Genomic DNA, 17,479 nt, shown 5'->3' with positions numbered 1-17,479 from the left:
TGCTGCCCAGTGCCTGGGTTCAGGAATGACCCTCTTTTTTAATAATTAATTAATTAATTTGGCTGTGCTGGGTCGCATGCGGGATCTTCAGTTGCAGCATGCGAACTCCTAGTTGCATCATGTGGGATCTAGTTTCCTGACCAGGGATTGAACCTAGGCCCCCTGCATTGGGAGCGTGGAGCCTTAGCCACCACCAGGGAAATCCCAGGAATGACCCTCTTGTATTTGCTCTTTGCGGTGTTTCTGTTTCCAGATGATAAGAACAAAAATCACAAAATGTTTGAGTTTCACTTTGGGGGAGAGAAATTCTGATGGTGTTTTTTTCTTTCCAGAATTGTGGTTGTTTTGGACTCTATGATCAAGGTGTTTACATTCACACACAATCCTCATCAGTTGCACGTCTTTGAAACCTGCTATAACCCGAAAGGTAAGAATCCAGAGGAGGATGGATGGTGGAAACTGGCTTCCTGGGTCTGATCCAGGCGGGACGCAGACCCATGCTGGGTGCCTCTCCTCCAGGTGGTCTTGGAGTGGTGTCACCCTAGTGGTGGGTCCTGAGGCATCTGGGGCTCTGGGGAAAGGTCTGGGAGATGCAAGCTCCCCACCTCGGTCCCTACCTTCTCCCCTGAACCTTCCCGCGGTCACAGCCCCGCTTCCTCGCTGTGGTTCTAAGATCCTGCCTCTTACCAGAATCATCGGAGTCCCTCTTGGGATTTTTCACTGTCAGCCATTCAGGAGCTCTATGGTGAGCCCTGGAATCCATGTTTTTATTAAGTTCTGAGACATTTCCTTCCCTTTTTCTTCTGGCTGGTGGATTATGTGTGGCTGACTTTGTTACTCATTTTATCATGTTAACTTTGCTTTTAAAATTTTGGAGTTTTTTCTTCTAGCTTTATTGAGGTATAATTTACATAAAACTCATTTTAAGTGTATCATTTGTTAAACTTTAGTCATTGTAAACAGTTGTGTAGCTGCCACCACAGTCAGGGCAGAACAATCCCGTCACCCAGGAGTTTCCCCAGGCTGTGCCCTTCCCCGCCTGACCTTCAGGTTTTGCCTTTTCAGATGTGTTTGGTGTCTTTCTCTTAGCTTAATATTTTTTAGATTCCTCCATGTTTTTGTGAGTGTGCTATTATTTTGCTCCTTTTTATTACTGAGTAATATACTATCATATAGATATACCATAGCTGTTGATCCATACCAAATTTTTGGCTGTTATAAATAGAAGCTGCTGTACATGTTTACATGCAGGTCTTTTTGTGGATGTATTTTTTCATTTCTCTTGGAGTGCAATTGCTGGGTCATATTGTAATTATTTTTTAGATTCCATATATAAGTGGTAACGTACATTATCTGTCTTTCTCTGTCTGACTTATTTCACTTAGCAAAATACCCTCTAGGTCATCCATGTTGCTGCAGATGGCAAGATGTCATTGCTTTTTTATGGCTGAGTAGTATTTCATTGTGTATATATCCACTCTCTGTGTTTTGATTGGAGCATTTAGTCTATTTACATTTAAAGTAATTATTGATATGTACGTACTTATTGCCATGAATTGTTTTGGGTTGTTTTTGTAGGTCTTTTTTGTTCCTTTTTCTTTTGTTCTCGTCCCTTGTGATTTTTTTTTTTTTTTTTTTGGCTGCATTGGGTCTTCACTGCTGTGCATGGGCTTTATCTAGTTGTGGCGAGCAGGGCTACCCTTTATTGCGGTGCGTGGGCTTCTCATTGCAGAGCACAGGCTCTAGGCACGCAGGCTTCAGTAGTTGTGGCATGCAAGCTCAGTAGTTGTGGCGCATGGGCTTAGTTTTGCTCCACGGCATGTGGGATCTTCCCGGAGCAGGGATCAAACCTGTGTCCCCTGCATTGGCAGATGGATTCTTAACCACCGTGCTACTAGGAAAATCCCTTCCCTTGTGATTTTATGACTGTCTTTAGTGTTATGTTTGGATTCCTTTCTCTTTTGTGTGTGTATCTATTATAGATTTTTGGTTTGTGGTTACTATGAGGTTTATATATAGCAATCTGTATATATACATGTGATTATTTTAAATGGCCTGGTCTCTTAATTTCAAATGCATTTTAACAACCCTACATTTTACTCCCCTCTCCCCACGATCTGTTTTTGACATTATGTTTTATATCTTTTTGCTTTGTGTATCCTTTACTTATTGTGGATGTAGATGATTTTACTACCTTTGTCTTTTTTTTTTTTTTTTTTTGCGGTACGCGGGCCTCTCACTGTTGCGGCCTCTCCCGTTGCGGAGCACAGGCTCCAGACACGCAGGCTTATCGGCCATGGCTCACGGGCCCAGCCACTCCGTGGCATGTGGGTTCTTCCTGGACCGGGGCACGAACCCTTGTCCCCCGCATCGGGAGGTGGACTCCCAACCACCACACCACCAGGGAAGCCCACTACCTTTGTCTTTTAACCTTCCCACTAGCTTTGTGTGTGGTTGATATTACTACTTTTACTCTATATTTACTTTAACCAATGAGCTTTTCTCTTTTAACAGTTTTCATGTTTCTGCTTGTGGCCTTTTCTTTTTTGCTTAGAGAAGTCCATTTACCATTTGTTTAAAAGACTATTTTTTCTGCATTGAATTACCTTGATACTTTTTTTTTTTTTTAAATCAAATAAGTGTAAGATTCTTCTGGACTCTTTATTCTGCTCCAGTAGTCTGTGTTTCTCTCCTTATGCCAATATCAGATGACCTTGATTTCTGGAACTTCAAGATAATTCTTTTTTTATGTATGTATGTATTTATTTAGTTTTGGCTGCGTTGGGTCTTCATTGCTGCGCACGGGCTTTCTCTAGTTGCGTCAAGTGGGGGCTACTCTTCGTTGCAGTGCATGAGCTTCTCACTGCGGTGGCTTCTTCTGTCACGGAGCACGGGCTCTAGGCGCGCGGGCTTCAGTAGTTGTGGCATGTGGGCTCAGTAGTTGTGGCTCGCAGGCTCTAGAGTGCAGGCTCAGTAGTTGTGGTGCACAGGCTTAGTTGCTCTGCGGCATGTGGGATCTTCCTGGACCAGGGATCGAACCCATGTCCCCTGCATTGGCAGATGGATTCTTAACTACTGCACCACCAGGGAAGTCCCTGGAACTTCAAGATAATTCTTGAAATTAGGTAGTATAAGTCCTCTAATGTTGTTCCTATTTTATAAGAAATTGGGGGGCTATTCTAGGACCTTTTACTTTGCTTATAACTTAGTGACAGGTTGTCTGTTTCTTAAAAAAAGCCTGCAGAGATTTTAACTGTGATTGCACTTACTCTGTAGGTGGGTGAAGGTAGGTTCCAAGCTGTGGTCACAGGACAGCTCTCCACCCACCATGTCTTTGGTTTTCCTTTGCAATGTGTTATAGTGTCTTTTACATCTGTCGTTAAATTTATTCTTCAGTTTTGGTTTTTTTATGTTACTGTTAGTGGATTCATTTTTATTTTATTTTATTTTATTTATTTTTTAAGGATTCATTTTTAGATTTTACAATTTTGCGTTCTTGTGGCTGACACCCCAAAAGACAGACATTTGATAAAGTTTATTCAGTAATAAGTTCAGCAAATGTTTCCAATTGTGAAGCCATCTCATGGGAGGGAGCTTTGCTTGGCCCTCTGCTGCCCTTCACAGGGAAAAGATTCTGTGAATTATTCTTACTTTTTCATGGGACCTGGAGGGCAGGGAGCAGGTATGGTTGTGGAAAAGCAGAAGCTTTGAGACGGTCCTGAGTCCTTGACGCATTTCCTTGTCTCTGTTTAGGCCTCTGTGTCCTGTGCCCCAATAGTAACAACTCACTCCTGGCCTTCCCGGGCACGCACACGGGCCACGTGCAGCTTGTGGACCTGGCCAGCACCGAGAAGCCGCCAGTGGACATTCCTGCCCATGAGGGCATCTTGAGCTGCATTGCTCTCAACCTGCAGGGAACAAGAATTGCGACCGCGTCTGAGAAAGTAAGTGGGTGTCCCTGCCCCACAGAGGTGCCCCCAGAGTGGCGTCTCCCGCCGTAGGGTGCAGGCTCCCGGGAAACCAGCCCTTCCCTGAAGATCCTGACCCCTGAGAGGCTCTTAGCCACCTTCTCTCAGGAAGCAAGTCATAGTTGACATAGAGAGTCCAAAAGTTATTTTATTTGGTTGTGCCCCATCTGTTTGGCAGTAGAATTAGTGTTTTTCTAACTGGCTGTGGGCATTATAATTAAGATGCCATTTCTCTGGACAGTGAGTGAACTGGTGGCTCTCAGGGTGTGAAACAGCCCGGGGCCTCTGCCAGGGGAGCGTGTGCACGGGGCTCCGAGAGGGCCATGCCTGTGGGCCTGGGCCCTGGGTCTCCCTGACCCTCTCTCGGCCCCTGCCCGCTGCAGTCAGACTAAAGAGACTCTAGTCTGTTCTCGGTAACAACAGAGGGAAAGTTGAGTTTTAGATGATGTGGGTGAGTTTGGGAACGGGTCGGATGGGTTAATGGGTTTGTGAATATAAATCATTTGAAGAAAACTAAAAAGTTGTGAATCTTTGATAATGAAACACTTCACTGTTTTTCAAAGGGGACCCTTATACGAATATTTGATACTTCATCAGGGCATTTAATCCAGGAACTACGAAGAGGATCTCAAGCAGCTAATATTTATTGGTAAGAAAGCACGTTATTTTACCCTAGAGAAGGGGCCCTATGTGATCCGGAGGAGAGTCGGGACTACCCCCACGAGGCGGGCGGGGGCTGCTCTGCTGGTAGGGGCTGTTTTATTAGCTTGTTTTATTATTACTAATTTAACTGTTTACTTATTATGGGAATATACACAAAAGTAGAGAGAATATTATGATTACCATGAACCCATTGTCCTGCATTTGTTAGAATTTGCTTGTTTTATTTCATCTCTTCACTGTCCCTCCAACTTATTTATTTATTTATTTTTAAAAATTTATTTATTTATGGCTGTGTTGGGTCTTCGTTGCGGTGCACGGGCTTCTCATTGCGGTGGCTTCTCTTGTCGCAGAGCACAGGCTCTAGGCACGCAGGCTTCAGTAGTTGTGGCACAGGCTCAGTAGTTGTGGCTCACGGGCTCTAGAGCACAGGCTCAGTAGTTGTGGTGCACTGGCTTAGTTGCTCTGCAGCATGTGGGATCTTCCCAGACCAGGGCTCGAACCCCTGTCCCCTGCATTGGCAGGTGGATTCTTAACCACTGTGCCACCAGGGAAGCCCCCTCCAACTTATTTTTCAGTAGCATCTTCAGGCAAACACTGGAGGCCTAGTTAGCCCATCTGTAGTCATTTCAGCCTCCTGTGAGGTTGACCTGCTCTTTCTGTGGTGGTTGTTACCATGTCCCACAGTGTCTGTAGCTCTGACAGGGCTGCACCCCTGCTTGGGTGGGACTTCGTTCTTTGTGTCTGTGGCCTTTGCAGGTGTGGAGCTGCACTGGGGCCTGAGTGATAAAAACACAGCTAGTATCTGGATGCTGGATGTAGTGTCCTTGGGGCCTCTGGTGCAGCCCGCTCTCCCATCTGTGTGCTCTCGGGCCCTTCCAGCCAGCCTGCGTGACGCCCACCTCTACAGGGCCTGGGTTGTTGGAGGGGAGTTTTTCTCCTTCAAGTGGCATGTTTGGGTGGCCTCAGGGCCCCTGGGGTGGCAGGGTGGTCTGCAGGGAGCCCTTTCCCTCTCCCTGGCACTTGAGGAGGGGCTGTGCCCTCGCTTTGACCATCCGGTTCTGTGCTGAGCCCCGTCAGCTGGTCAGGAGGGGTGGTTCTTAAAATGACTGTCCTGACCACGGGGTGTTGAGGTCAGGGCTCACTCCTGCGTCCACATGAGACCCGAGCTTCGTCTGGTTTCTCTGCAGCATTAACTTCAATCAGGACGCTTCTCTTATCTGTGTGTCCAGTGACCACGGCACGGTGCACATTTTTGCAGCTGAAGATCCAAAAAGGAATAAACAATCAAGGTAGGTTTTCCAGTTAGAAGGACAGAACATTGCCTGAGCGTTGCCCCACTCAGTCTGAGTCACAGCCGGGATGCTTTTCTTTGGTCGTTCATTTGATTCTCTGAAAACCAGTGCAGATTACTTGATGCTAAGACAGTGGCATCCCGACTTCCCCTTCCACTAGCTCCTTAGAAAATATCTGATGAGGATCCAGGCACCTTCCAATGAGGTAGAACTTGGTCCTGAACTCCAACCATCATCCTTGTGTTAGCTGTTCAGAAAATTAATTTGGTGGCAGTAGAGCCCTGTGCCCCTTCTGGTGCTGATGGTTTCTGGATTTATAATAAACCCATTTGTAACAACTTAGTTTTTTCATGTGAAAGATAAAAATTAAAAGCAAAAATAGAATTTAAATCATTAAGGCTAAGCCGACATTAAAGAGAGCTGTGTCTCTAACTTTGTTATGTGACCGTAACTTACTTTCTTTGCTTCCTGTCCTCACAGTTTGGCATCAGCCAGTTTCCTTCCAAAATACTTCAGTTCCAAGTGGAGTTTTTCCAAGTTTCAGGTTCCCTCAGGCTCTCCATGCATTTGTGCCTTTGGAACAGAGCCAAATGCTGTCATTGGTAAGTGGTCCTTCCAGAGGAGAGTGGCCCCCAGGTGTGGTCAGCGCCCCACCAGCTCCACTGGTGGCCCTTCCTCTCTCCTGGGGGTCCTGTGCATCCCTCTCAGGGTCCGCACAGCCACCTGCCCTCCGGGGTTTCCCGGGCAGTCAGTGAGACAGATCATTTGGTCTTGGAACCGGCGACCAAAGAGGGTTCCCCCATCGCCACACTAGCTGAGTAGATGCAGAACCCCCAGAACAGTGGGGTTCTCGGTCGAGTGCCCCCACCACCCACAGATCCCTCGGGGCTGCTCAGCCTCCACTCAGCCTGTGCAGTGAGCTCAGTGCGGGCTGCTTGCTTTCCACCCTGAGTGACACGGTCTCCTCTGCCCAGCGATCTGTGCGGACGGCAGCTACTACAAGTTCCTGTTCAACCCCAAGGGGGAGTGCGTCCGGGACGTGTATGCGCAGTTCCTGGAGATGACCGACGACAAGCTGTGACCCTCCACCAGGAGTGCGAGCACCACAGGCCCTGGGTGCCCAGCGGCCCCTCGAGCTCCTGGGAGTGGTGGTGATGGGCTGGGGGGATGGCCTGGGACCTTGTCGCGAAGCCATACGTTGTCGTCTGTTTTCCAAAGCCAGACCTCCCGAGTCCAGTGTTAAAGGAAGAATCTTCAGGGCACGTGGACACTCACGCCCAACTGCTGGCTTCACCTTTCATTCAGCCGTGACGCTCACTTTATTGGTTCTGCCGCATCGGCCACCTGCAGTTGGGGCTCCGGACAAACTGGGGGTACGTGGAAAAAAGGAGGGACAAAGTGAAATTTGTTTGTGGCGACAGATTTCATCATTTTTACTGAGTCTGTAATGGGGAGGTGAACACACGTGTAAGTGTTGGTTCTCACCAGATTTAAGTGGAACAATCATACCGGCAGCCTTAGGAAAGGAGGAAGGAAGCCCTTCTCCCATCTAAACTGAAGAAAGAGGGCATAGGTCTGGCGTCTCCCTCAAGAGCTGCATGTCGTGCGTCCTCGTCTTTTTGGAGCCATTGGAATTGAGGCAGCACCATGCCCACCCTGTGAGCAGTGCCTGTGGCCTCCTGGTGAAACTCTGGGTCAAAGGGAGTTTCCCTGTTACACGTAGGCAACAGAGTAACGCATAGACTTTAAAACTTAGTCATAGAAGAAAGCGTCACTTAATTTGGAGGATACCAAGGGAAACGGGCATCTCAACAAAGCAGTGCCTGGTTTCTGTGGGCCTGGAGAGGATGCCTCGGCCGGCCGATTCCACTTCCCTTTCTCACCATCTTTTCTCCCCATTTTTAAGACTAGCTGCACACTAACATTCTGGGAATGAGAGGCACATACTTTTTTTAACGTTTGGTAACTAAAATAGGTTATGGGCTCTATATTATTAGTAGTACTTGAGGTATATATTTAATTTTCTTAAATTCCCTTAAAACTTAATTTTATGTTTGATTTCAGGTTGCAAACATTAAAATCTGCAGCAGCAAATTCTCAGTTTGCCAGTTCTTTTACTGTCATGTAATCAGCTAACTTTGTCTGTGGATTTCAATGTGAAGTATGCATGTTACTTTTATGTGTATTTAATCATGAAATTTAATTTTGCACACTTACTTGTAATGTTTCTTTTAAATAAAAATGACTCATTTTGTTGTACTCTGTACCCATCAAGGGAAAAGAATTGTATGTTACAAAACCAAAACCCCAGTTTTAGAACCTTGTTGGACTGCAGGCTATAGGAGCGGCCCAGTGCACTTAGTGCCTAAACTGTCCAGGACTGCGTGGGGGCCAGGTGGACGCCCTGCTGCCCGTGTGGGTGGTGGCCTGGCTCGGGGAGCAGGGGGGAAGAGAGTGATGTTCACTAGCGGTTTCTGTCGTCTCTGGTGGGGAAGCTCTGCCTGAAATCCCTTTGGGGGACACTCCCTTTGGGGGAGACAACAGCGTGGTGTCAGGCCACCCGTCAGTGTCCGTCTAACACTAGCCCTAACTTTGGCCCAGGAGTAGGAGGGGTCCTTCACATTTACATCGTCAGTAGTTTATATTTTCCCCGAATATAATCCCTTTCATGTTTCCACATATACATTAAACTAGGAAAAAAGTTCCTCCTCACAGTGTGTGGAGGTGCTGCAGGCTGGTGAAGAGCCAGTTCACTGGCCCAGGGAGAGGCTGTACCCAGGACGACCTGTAATGCTCGGCACCTACATTAAGAGTCCACGGTGTGGGAGCACGTCCTGGCTCTGCCACGCCGGGCACAACCTTGCCTCCTTTATAAAATGACAGAACAGGGACATCCTGGGTGGTATGGATGACCACCTAGGGGCTCTGGTTTGTCTTCTTGGGGTTACCCTTCGCGATGGTAAAGGCACCACGTCTCACCTGGGAAATGCCCTGGACGAGGCTTCCAGAGAGCACGGTGAGGTCTGGAAGGCTGAGGCAGCCAGGCACCGTCCACCCTCCCCAGGCCTGTGCGCGTGGCCTCGCTTTACCCTCTCAGGGACGTGGCAGGAAGAGCCATACCTGGCGAGCAGGCTGTTGGGTGAACCTTCCTCGGTCTGTTTAGGACAGCAGCAGACTTGGTTTTTCAAATTGACAACCACTGTTTGTTGCCTTATTTAGAGAAAGGGAGTTGCTCTAAGCCAGAGCTGCCTCCAATTCCTCCCTCAGCTGAGTCCTGCCGGCCCCTGAACGTGGGTACAGAGGGACACAGATGTAAAAGTCCTGTGTCCAGGGCTTCCACAAGCCCCACTTGGTGGCTGGGCTGGACAGGCCTGGTTTGTTTCTCCCCCAAGTGTCCATGTGAATGAACATCCAGGAACCACCTCACAGGGCCCTGCTCACTGGGCTCTTCTGCCTGCTGTCCAGGCCATGGACGGGGAGGGCTCCTCTGCGCCCTGCAGCCTCCACCCCCTCCCCCCTGCCCCTGGCTTGTCTGTCCCTTTAGTCCTCAGTGGCAGTGCCCCTGCTCACTGCGGCCTGGAGGGTGAGGCCCGCTCCCCTCCTTACTCTGCTTGTGAGACCAAAGCTTCTCATGTTTGCATTTCTTTTTCTGCAGCCAAACCAAACTTCTAGATGAGTTCACACAACTTTGTCTCTGGTCTCTTTCCTTTCTTTCTGTAAGAGGCATTTGAGCAATTACAGTACTTTTGGAACTTGTGCTGAAATTTTCCTCTTCAAAATGGATCAGAAAATACTTACCAAATTACAAAATGTTCATTGTAAGAAAAGAACATAGAGAAGAATGTAAAGTTGGAATCAAAATCACCCTGAGTTGCCGTCTCCAGAGAAGACTACTCTCGGAAAGCCCACGCCTTCTGGGGTGAAGTCTGTAATTCTCAGCAGCATTATAGGGACCATTCTTTAACTTTTCACAACTCGTGAACATGTCAAAACACTGTAATTGCCCGAAGATGCCTATTTGTATTTTTTGCTTCTATAAACGTTTTGGAAATGGAAATCCTTGTGCATACATGTTTACACACTTGTCCACCTATTTCTTTGAATAGAACTGGAATTGCCAAGACAGAGGATCTGCACGTATAAGATTTAGTATGTTTGCCACCTTGCCTGCCATGATTCTGTCAGCTTCAACAGCCAACACCTCACATGCTCACCGGGACCAGGCTCTGAGCATGAGCTTTTTAATCTTTGATGGAGAAAAAACATCGATTTCTAGCCAGGTTGAACATTTTGGAATACCTTTGCTGGCCATCCGTAATTATTTTGTAAATTGCTTACTCATGCCTTCGACTATATTTCTGTTGGTGTATTTTGTCTTTTTTGTTGATGAGAACTTTTAAAATAATCACCCCTTGTCGTTTTTTTTCACTTTGGGTTTATTTCAGTTTGAGGGGTTTTACTTTGCTGTGTATGTATCTTGAATTTTTACATAGTCTGATCTATCAGCCTTTTTCCTTTATGGTTTCTAGTATTGGCTTGTGATTAAAACAAAACATTTTTCACTGGGTTCGATGTACAGGTCTTATTTTCATAATTCAGTCTGAGCGTAATTTCCAAACACGTAATGGGGAAAGGGCCTCATCTTCCTGCGCCGGTGGGTGAGGCATTGCTCAAGCCAAACCAAGCCAGGAATGACTCAACCCCAGGTCCTCTTCCTGCCCTGGGTTGTGGTATCTCATCCACCTTAGTGCTCTTTTCTGGTTTGGATGAAAATGATGCAGTTGCCCTACTACAATGCCATTTATCAACTGATTCATTTGTTACGCACGGACTTACTGTACTACTTCACAAAGAACTATGTTCTGGTTACATGGCTCTGCTGATCGTAAGCATCCTTAAGCATTTTTTTCCCAGATGAACTTTAAATGGAATAATAGCTAAAAATAGAATTTTATTGGAATTCCAAAAACTCAAAAATGATTGTTTCTGAAGTGCTGAGGGACAGAATGTATCAGGATTTAATAAATATTTTCTCCCCAACAGTAACGTGGTAACATCACTGAGGACACCGTAAGTGCACTGTCATTCATATTTGTTTTTTTTTAATGACAAAGCTATTCAACTCATGTGGAAAGAAGCTGTGAGTCTTCCTTTTGTTCTTCCTGTGTCCTGTTTCAATATGATAAAAATTATTTTATGAAATTACAATTTGGAAACTATGGTATGTCTACATTTGCTTTTCTTTGTGTTTATGATGCCTGGGGCTTGCTGAGCTTCTTGAAACTAGATTTATGGCTTTCATCAAATTTGTGAATTTCAGCCATTTCCTTGAATAATTCTTCTGCTACTGTCTCTTTCCTATTGGGATTCAGGTACACATGTATAACACCTTATATTGTCCCACTCTGATCACTGAGGCTGTTCATATAGTTTTTACAGTATTTTTTCCTGTTTTTAAAGATAGCATTGGGACTTCCCTGGTGGTGCAGTGGTTAAGAATCCACCTGCTGATGCAGAGGACACGGGTTCGATCCTTGGTCCAGGAAGATCCCACATACTGTGGAGCAACTAAGCCCATGCGCCACAACTGCTGAGCCCACGAGCCACAGTTACTGAAACCTGTGCGCCCTAGAGCCTGCGCACTGCAATTACTGAGCCCACGTGCTGCAACTATTGAAGCCCACGCACCTAGAGCCCGTGCTCCACAAGAGAAGCCACTGCAATGAGAACCCCATGCACTGCAACAAAGAGTAGCCCCCGCTTACCACAATTAGAGAAAGCCCACGCGTGGCAACGAAGACCCAACGCAGCCAAAAAATTTAAAAATTTTTAAAAATTAAAAAAAATTAGCATAATTTAAAAATGACCTATTACTGCCCACTCTGCTTTCAAGACTGTACCATGTACTTTAAACTTTAGATGAATCTGTCAGTTCTAAAATTAGTTTCTAATTCTTAACTAAGCTTTTTCATTTGCTCATTCACATGAACAATCTTTCTTTACGTCCTTGTGCATATTTGTAGGACATAAGTTAAAATCTTTGGTAATTCTCACATTTGGATTTTCTCAGAGCAAGTCTCCATTGATTTTCTTTTATTCTGTGTATGAGTCACATTAACCTGTGTGTCTAGTACTTTGGGGTTGTACCTTGGACATTGCAAATGGTATGTGTGTTGTTATGGATTCTGTTATGTTTCTCTGAAAAATGCAGGTTTTTTTCTTTAAGCACTCTGGACCCACCTGAACAGTCAAGACAAGAGTGAGGCAGACGAGGTGCTGAGAGCACCAAGTTTAAGGAGGCGCATGCTCGCAGCTTCATGCCACTGGGAATGATTGTGTCGTTTTGTCTGATGGTCTCTTTGTTAATGTGGTGAATCACATTGATTTTTTTAAATTAGTTTTTATTTATTTTTGGCTGCATTGGGTCATCGTTGCTGCACGGGCTTTCTCTAGTTGTGGCGAGCAGGGGCTACTCTTCGTTGCAGTGCGTGGGCTTCTCATGCGGTGGCTTCTCTTGCTGTGGAGCCACGGGCTCTAGGTGCACGGGCTTCAGTAGTTGTGATGCGAGGACTCTAGAGTGCAGGCTCAGTAGTTGTGGCCCGTGGCCTTAGCTGCTCCGTGACATGTGGGATCTTCCCGGACCAGGGCTCAAACGCGTGTCCCCTGCATTGGCAGGTGGATTTTTAACCACTGCACCACCAGGGAAGTCCCAAGACTACATTTCTTGTCATTCGTGATCACTGAAGTCTGTTACTTTAGCTTGTGTTCAGCTAATGTTTTGTCACAGATTTCCTTATGTTCCTGGATCCAATAAGATTAAAAAAAAAGAAGCTATTCTGCCCTTTTAAATCACCTGACCCATGCTGCCAGGGAAGCTACTTCAGGTTGTGGGTGTTGAAATAATGGCCAGATCTGAACCAGCCCCTCAGCAAACCGCCAGGCAGATTAAAATACACAACTCAGAATTTTGGAGGAGAAAGTCCCTATTGTCCACCCTGACTTCAGCAAGCTGTACCAGGAACGTGGGGTGCTGTCCCCATGGCTGTCTGCCACAAGGCTGGATGATGGGGGATGGTAGTTGCTACGTGAAATGCCAAAATTCACTGCAATTTACCAGCCTTTCTATATGGAGCACTCCCCTGGATATTGCAAGTGTTTGCGTAGACTCCATAGTTCCAAAATAGTTAATTCAGACAGTTCTTACAAGCTCAGTAGCTGATTTGATGGGGGGACAATTCCTGGAGCTTATCTATGTTGGAAGGTTTTGAGTTACAAATTCAATTTGTTGACAAGTCTATTCTGTCTACCTATTTCTTTAGTAAATTTGGTAGTTTGTGTATTTCGAGGAATTAGTCTGTTCCATCTAAGATGTCAGATTTATGAGCACAATTTTTCATAGGATTCCTTTATTATCCTTTTTACAGATGTGGATGTGGTAATGAAGCCTGCAATTAAGGTTCAGTATTACGTGCTGCCTTAACATTTGGTTCAGCTGGGAAGGCCTGGAATGGCCTAACTACAAGTTCTGCTACCCACTCTACTTCCATGGATAAAGCCCCCCAGCCAAACAACTCTCCTTATCAAACAGAACAGGTGCAGTTCCTGCTTATCCCTGAGTAAGCATTTTCAGTTCCCTTCCAGCTCATGGGGTTATTCAAACAATCACATCCTCCGGGAATGGGGTCCCCCACTGTTATTTTTTTTAAACATCTTTATTGGAGTATAATTGCTTTACAATGGTGTGTTAGTTTCTGCTTTACAACAAAATGAATCAGTTATATATATACATATGTTCCCATGTCTCTTCCCTCTTGCTTCTCCCTCCCTCCCACCCTCCCTAGCCCACCCCTCCAGGCGGTCACAAAGCACCGGAGCTGATCTCCCTGTGCTATGCGGCTGCTTCCCACTAGCTATCTACCTTACGTTTGGTAGTGTATATATGTCCATGCTCTCTCTCGCTTTGTCACAGCTTACCCTTCCCCCTCCCCATATCCTCAAGTCCATTCTCTAGTAGGTCTGGGTCTTTATTCCTGTCTTACCCCTAGGCTCTTCATGACAATTTTTTTTCTTAAATTCCATATATATGTGTTAGCATACGGTATTTGTCTCTCAGTCCCCAACTCTTGATACTACAAAGCCTGCCTCCTGTAGCCCTAGGTTATTCACTGTGTTCCCAAGTGACGCCCATGTGATCCTACTTGGCTTGCAGTGTCCTCGGGTGTGCGTATGTGTGACTGATAAACTACAGTTCATCTCATCTGGCCAGTGTCATAGTGTCACGTCCAGCCACCCCCATGTACACAGGGTGGGAATACTGCCTCCATAATAGGGTGAATAGGTGGTAGGTAGAGCAACGGAGCTTATCACAGAGAGCCCATCTCTCATTCCTGATGGTGGTCATTTGTATCCTCTCTTTCCTCCGTCATTCCAGTCGAAGTTAATTTGTTGATTTTTTTTTTTTTCAAAGAATCAGCTTTGATTTCATTGATCTTTTTTTCTCCTTATTTATTTTTTCAATTTTTGCTGATTATTTGCTATGGGTTATATTCATTCTTTTCTAGTTTAAGGCAGAATTGTAGATGACTGAATTTTAGGTTTTCTTTGTGCTATAAAATTCCCTATAAACACTTTTAGCTGCATTTCACAAATTTGATATATTTTCATGTTCATTCTGTTACAATTATTTTCTAATTCCCTTTAAGACTTCCTGTTTGAATCATGGATTATTTCAAAATATGATGTCTAATTTCAAAACATTTGAGGATTTAAAAAATATCTTTATTACTGATTTCTAGTTTAATTCCCTAATTGTCAAAGAGCATACTATGTATGATTTTAATTCTTTAAAGCTTGTAAGTTTTGTTTTATGACCCAAGGTTTGGTCTATATTGGTGAATGTTCCATGTGCATTTGAGAAGAATGTGTATTCTGTTGAGTAGAATGCTCTATCAATGACAATTACATTGACTGGTGTTGCTCAGAGCTTTTATATAGCCTTGCTGACTTTCTGTCTACTTATCAATTACCTAGAGAGGAATGTTGAAGTATCAAAATGTAATGTGGATTTATTTATTTTAGTTCTTTCAGCTTTTGCTTCATTTATTTTGTTACGTTGTCTTGCAGAATTGTTCCTTTTATCATGATGAAATGCCCATCTTTATCAGTGATAACTTTCCTTGGTTTGAAGTCTGCTCTCTGAAAATAAAGTAACTACTCCTGGGAATTCCCTGGCGGCCCAGTGGTTAGGACTCTTGTGTTTTCACTGCTGAGGCGTGGGTTCAGTCCTGGTCAGGGAACGAAGACCCCTCAAGCCGCACGGCACCGTCAAAACAACAACAACAAAAACTACTCCTGCTTTTTTTTTCTTATCAATTTATTTGTTTTTATTTTTGGCTGTGTTGGGGTCTTCATTGTGGTGTGCGGGCTTCTCATTGTGGTGGCTTCTCGTGGAGCACGGGCTCCAGGTGTGCAGTCTTCAGTAGTTGTGGCTCGCGGGCTCTAGAGCGCAGGCTCAGTAGTTGTGGCGCACGGGCTTAGTTGCTCCACAGCACGTGGGATCTTACTGGACCAGGGCTCAAACCCGTGTCCCCTGCATTGGCAGGCAGATTCTCAACCACTGTGCCACCAGGGAAGCCCCTCCTACTTTCTTTTGTTTTTGTTTTTGTTTGTTTTTGTTTTTTGCGGTACACGGGCCTCTCACTGTTGTGGCCTCTCCCGTTGCGGAGCACAGGCTCTGGGCGCGCAGGCTCAGCGGCCACGGCTCACGGGCCTAGCCGCTCCGCGGCATGTGGGATCTTCCCGGACCGGGGCACAAACCCATGTCTCCTGCATTGGCAGGCAGACTCTCAACCACTGCACCACCAGGGAAGCCCCCTCCTACTTTCTTTTGATTAGTGTTAGCATGATGTCTTTTTTCCATTAATTTACTTTTAATCTATATTAAGTGTCTTTATATTTAAAGTTTCTTGTAGACAACATATAGTTGAGTCTTGCTTTTTGATCCACTCTGACAATCTATGTGTTTTATTGGTATATTTAGACCATTGATGTTCAAAGTGATTACTGATATAGTTGGATTAATATCTACCACATCTGTTATTGTTTTGTATTGTCCTTGTTTTTTGAAAATGTTATGCCTAGGTAGTTGTTTTTTGCATTTATCCTGATTGGTATTCTCTGAGCTTCCTGGATCTGGGGGGAAATTCTCATTCATTCTTGTTTCAAACATTTCTTCTGCTCCTTTCTTTCTGGTACTTCCATTTTCTCTAGTACTCCTGTAACACATAGGTTATACCTTATGTAGCTGCCCCCACAGTCCTTGGATGTTCTGCTTTTTATTTTTATTTTTCCCAGTCTTTCTTCTCTTAGCTTTTTACTTGTGAAAGTTTCTATTGATGCATCCTGAAGTGCAGAGATTCTCTCCTCAGTTGTGTCCGGTCGACTAGCAAGCCCATCACAGACACTTCTGTTACAATGTTCTTTATAGTTCTTTAAGGATTTCCGTCTCTATGCTTACATCGCCTATTTGTTCTTGCATGCTGTCTACTTTATCCATTAGAGTCCTTAACATATTAGTCCTAGTTGTTTTAGATCCCGTCTGATAACACCAACACCCCTGCCACGTCTGGTTCCGATGCTTGCTCTGTCTCTACAAATTGTTTTCCTTTTAGTTAATACTTGTAATTTTTTCTTGACAACTGGATATGATGTACTGGATAAAAGGAGCTGCTGTACACAGGTCTTCAGTGACGTGGTAAGGTGCGGGATGGGGGTGGGGCAGGGCAGCGGTGTACAGTCCTATGGGCAGGTCTCAGGGAGCCTGTGCCTCTGGGCTATGAACTACATAAGAGTTTCTCAGGTTTTCTTCCCTCTTAGATGGGACAGGGTGGCTAGAGTGGGCTGGTTGGGAATTTCCCTTCTAGGTCAGGTAGGCTCTGGTTAACTCTTTTCTCCTGAAGGCAGGCTTCGTTAAGAACGCAGTCCTCTAGGGACTTCCCTGGCGGTCCAGTGGTTAAGATTTCACCTTTCAGTGCAGGGGGTGTAGGTTTGATACCTGGTCAGAGTGCTAGGATCCCACATGCCTTGTGGCCAAAAAACCAAAAAACAAAGCAGAAGCAATATTGTAACAAATTCAATAGACTTTAAAAATGGTCCACATCAAAAAAGAACCTAAAAAAAAAAGTGCTCTGGTCTATTTCAAACATGGTTCCTTTCCCCTCCCCTGGTTTTTTCCAATATTTTCTGTGAGAACCTGGTTGAGTTTCTGGAAGTAAAATGTACAAAAGTGTGGGGAACCCCTAAGACTGGGTTCCCCTGGGGCATTAACTCTCAGAGTTGTCCAGCAGTTGACTGCTCACAGGGGAGGTTTTTGTAGCCCAGCACCGGTCCCCGTGGTAGTCTCCACTCCTGTGTTCGCCCATCTGTCTCTCCTATTTTGGGGGTAGTGGTTTGCCCTGCACCCTCACCTCTCTTAGCTCCAAGACGAGTTGTTGATTTTTGGGCTGTTGCACTATTTATGTGTTAGGAGGAAGTGGCAGCTTCCCAGCTCCTTACACG

General features: G+C 45.4%; 1 protein-coding gene across 6 annotated transcripts in view; it reads left to right on the top strand.

Annotated features, from left to right (window-relative positions):
* The window catches only part of WDR45B (WD repeat domain 45B), a 31,875-nt gene extending 21,385 nt beyond the window's left edge, over positions 1-10,490 (top strand). For 3 of the 6 annotated variants that reach the window (XM_027081133.1, XM_027081132.1, XM_027081131.1), the window contains 7 exons: positions 333-427; positions 3,754-3,944; positions 4,532-4,617; positions 5,819-5,920; positions 6,404-6,525; positions 7,142-7,296; positions 10,030-10,490. In XM_027081133.1, coding sequence (XP_026936934.1) covers positions 333-427; positions 3,754-3,944; positions 4,532-4,617; positions 5,819-5,920; positions 6,404-6,525; positions 7,142-7,296; positions 10,030-10,323 — 1,045 coding nt within the window. In that variant the 3' untranslated portion in view covers positions 10,324-10,490. Of the gene's footprint in view, positions 1-332; positions 428-3,753; positions 3,945-4,531; positions 4,618-5,818; positions 5,921-6,403; positions 6,526-6,897; positions 8,190-10,029 lie in introns of those variants that run through there. The other 3 variants (XM_027081135.1, XM_027081134.1, XM_027081136.1) reach the window with 3 other exon arrangements.
* The last annotated feature ends 6,989 nt before the right edge of the window (positions 10,491-17,479 follow it).

The sequence above is a fragment of the Aethalodelphis obliquidens genome, unplaced genomic scaffold (assembly GCF_003676395.1).
Source record: "Aethalodelphis obliquidens isolate GAN/ISIS:26980383/991018 unplaced genomic scaffold, ASM367639v1 scaffold44, whole genome shotgun sequence".
NCBI lineage: Eukaryota > Metazoa > Chordata > Mammalia > Artiodactyla > Delphinidae > Aethalodelphis > Aethalodelphis obliquidens.
This window is presented reverse-complemented; position numbering and strand designations above follow the sequence as displayed.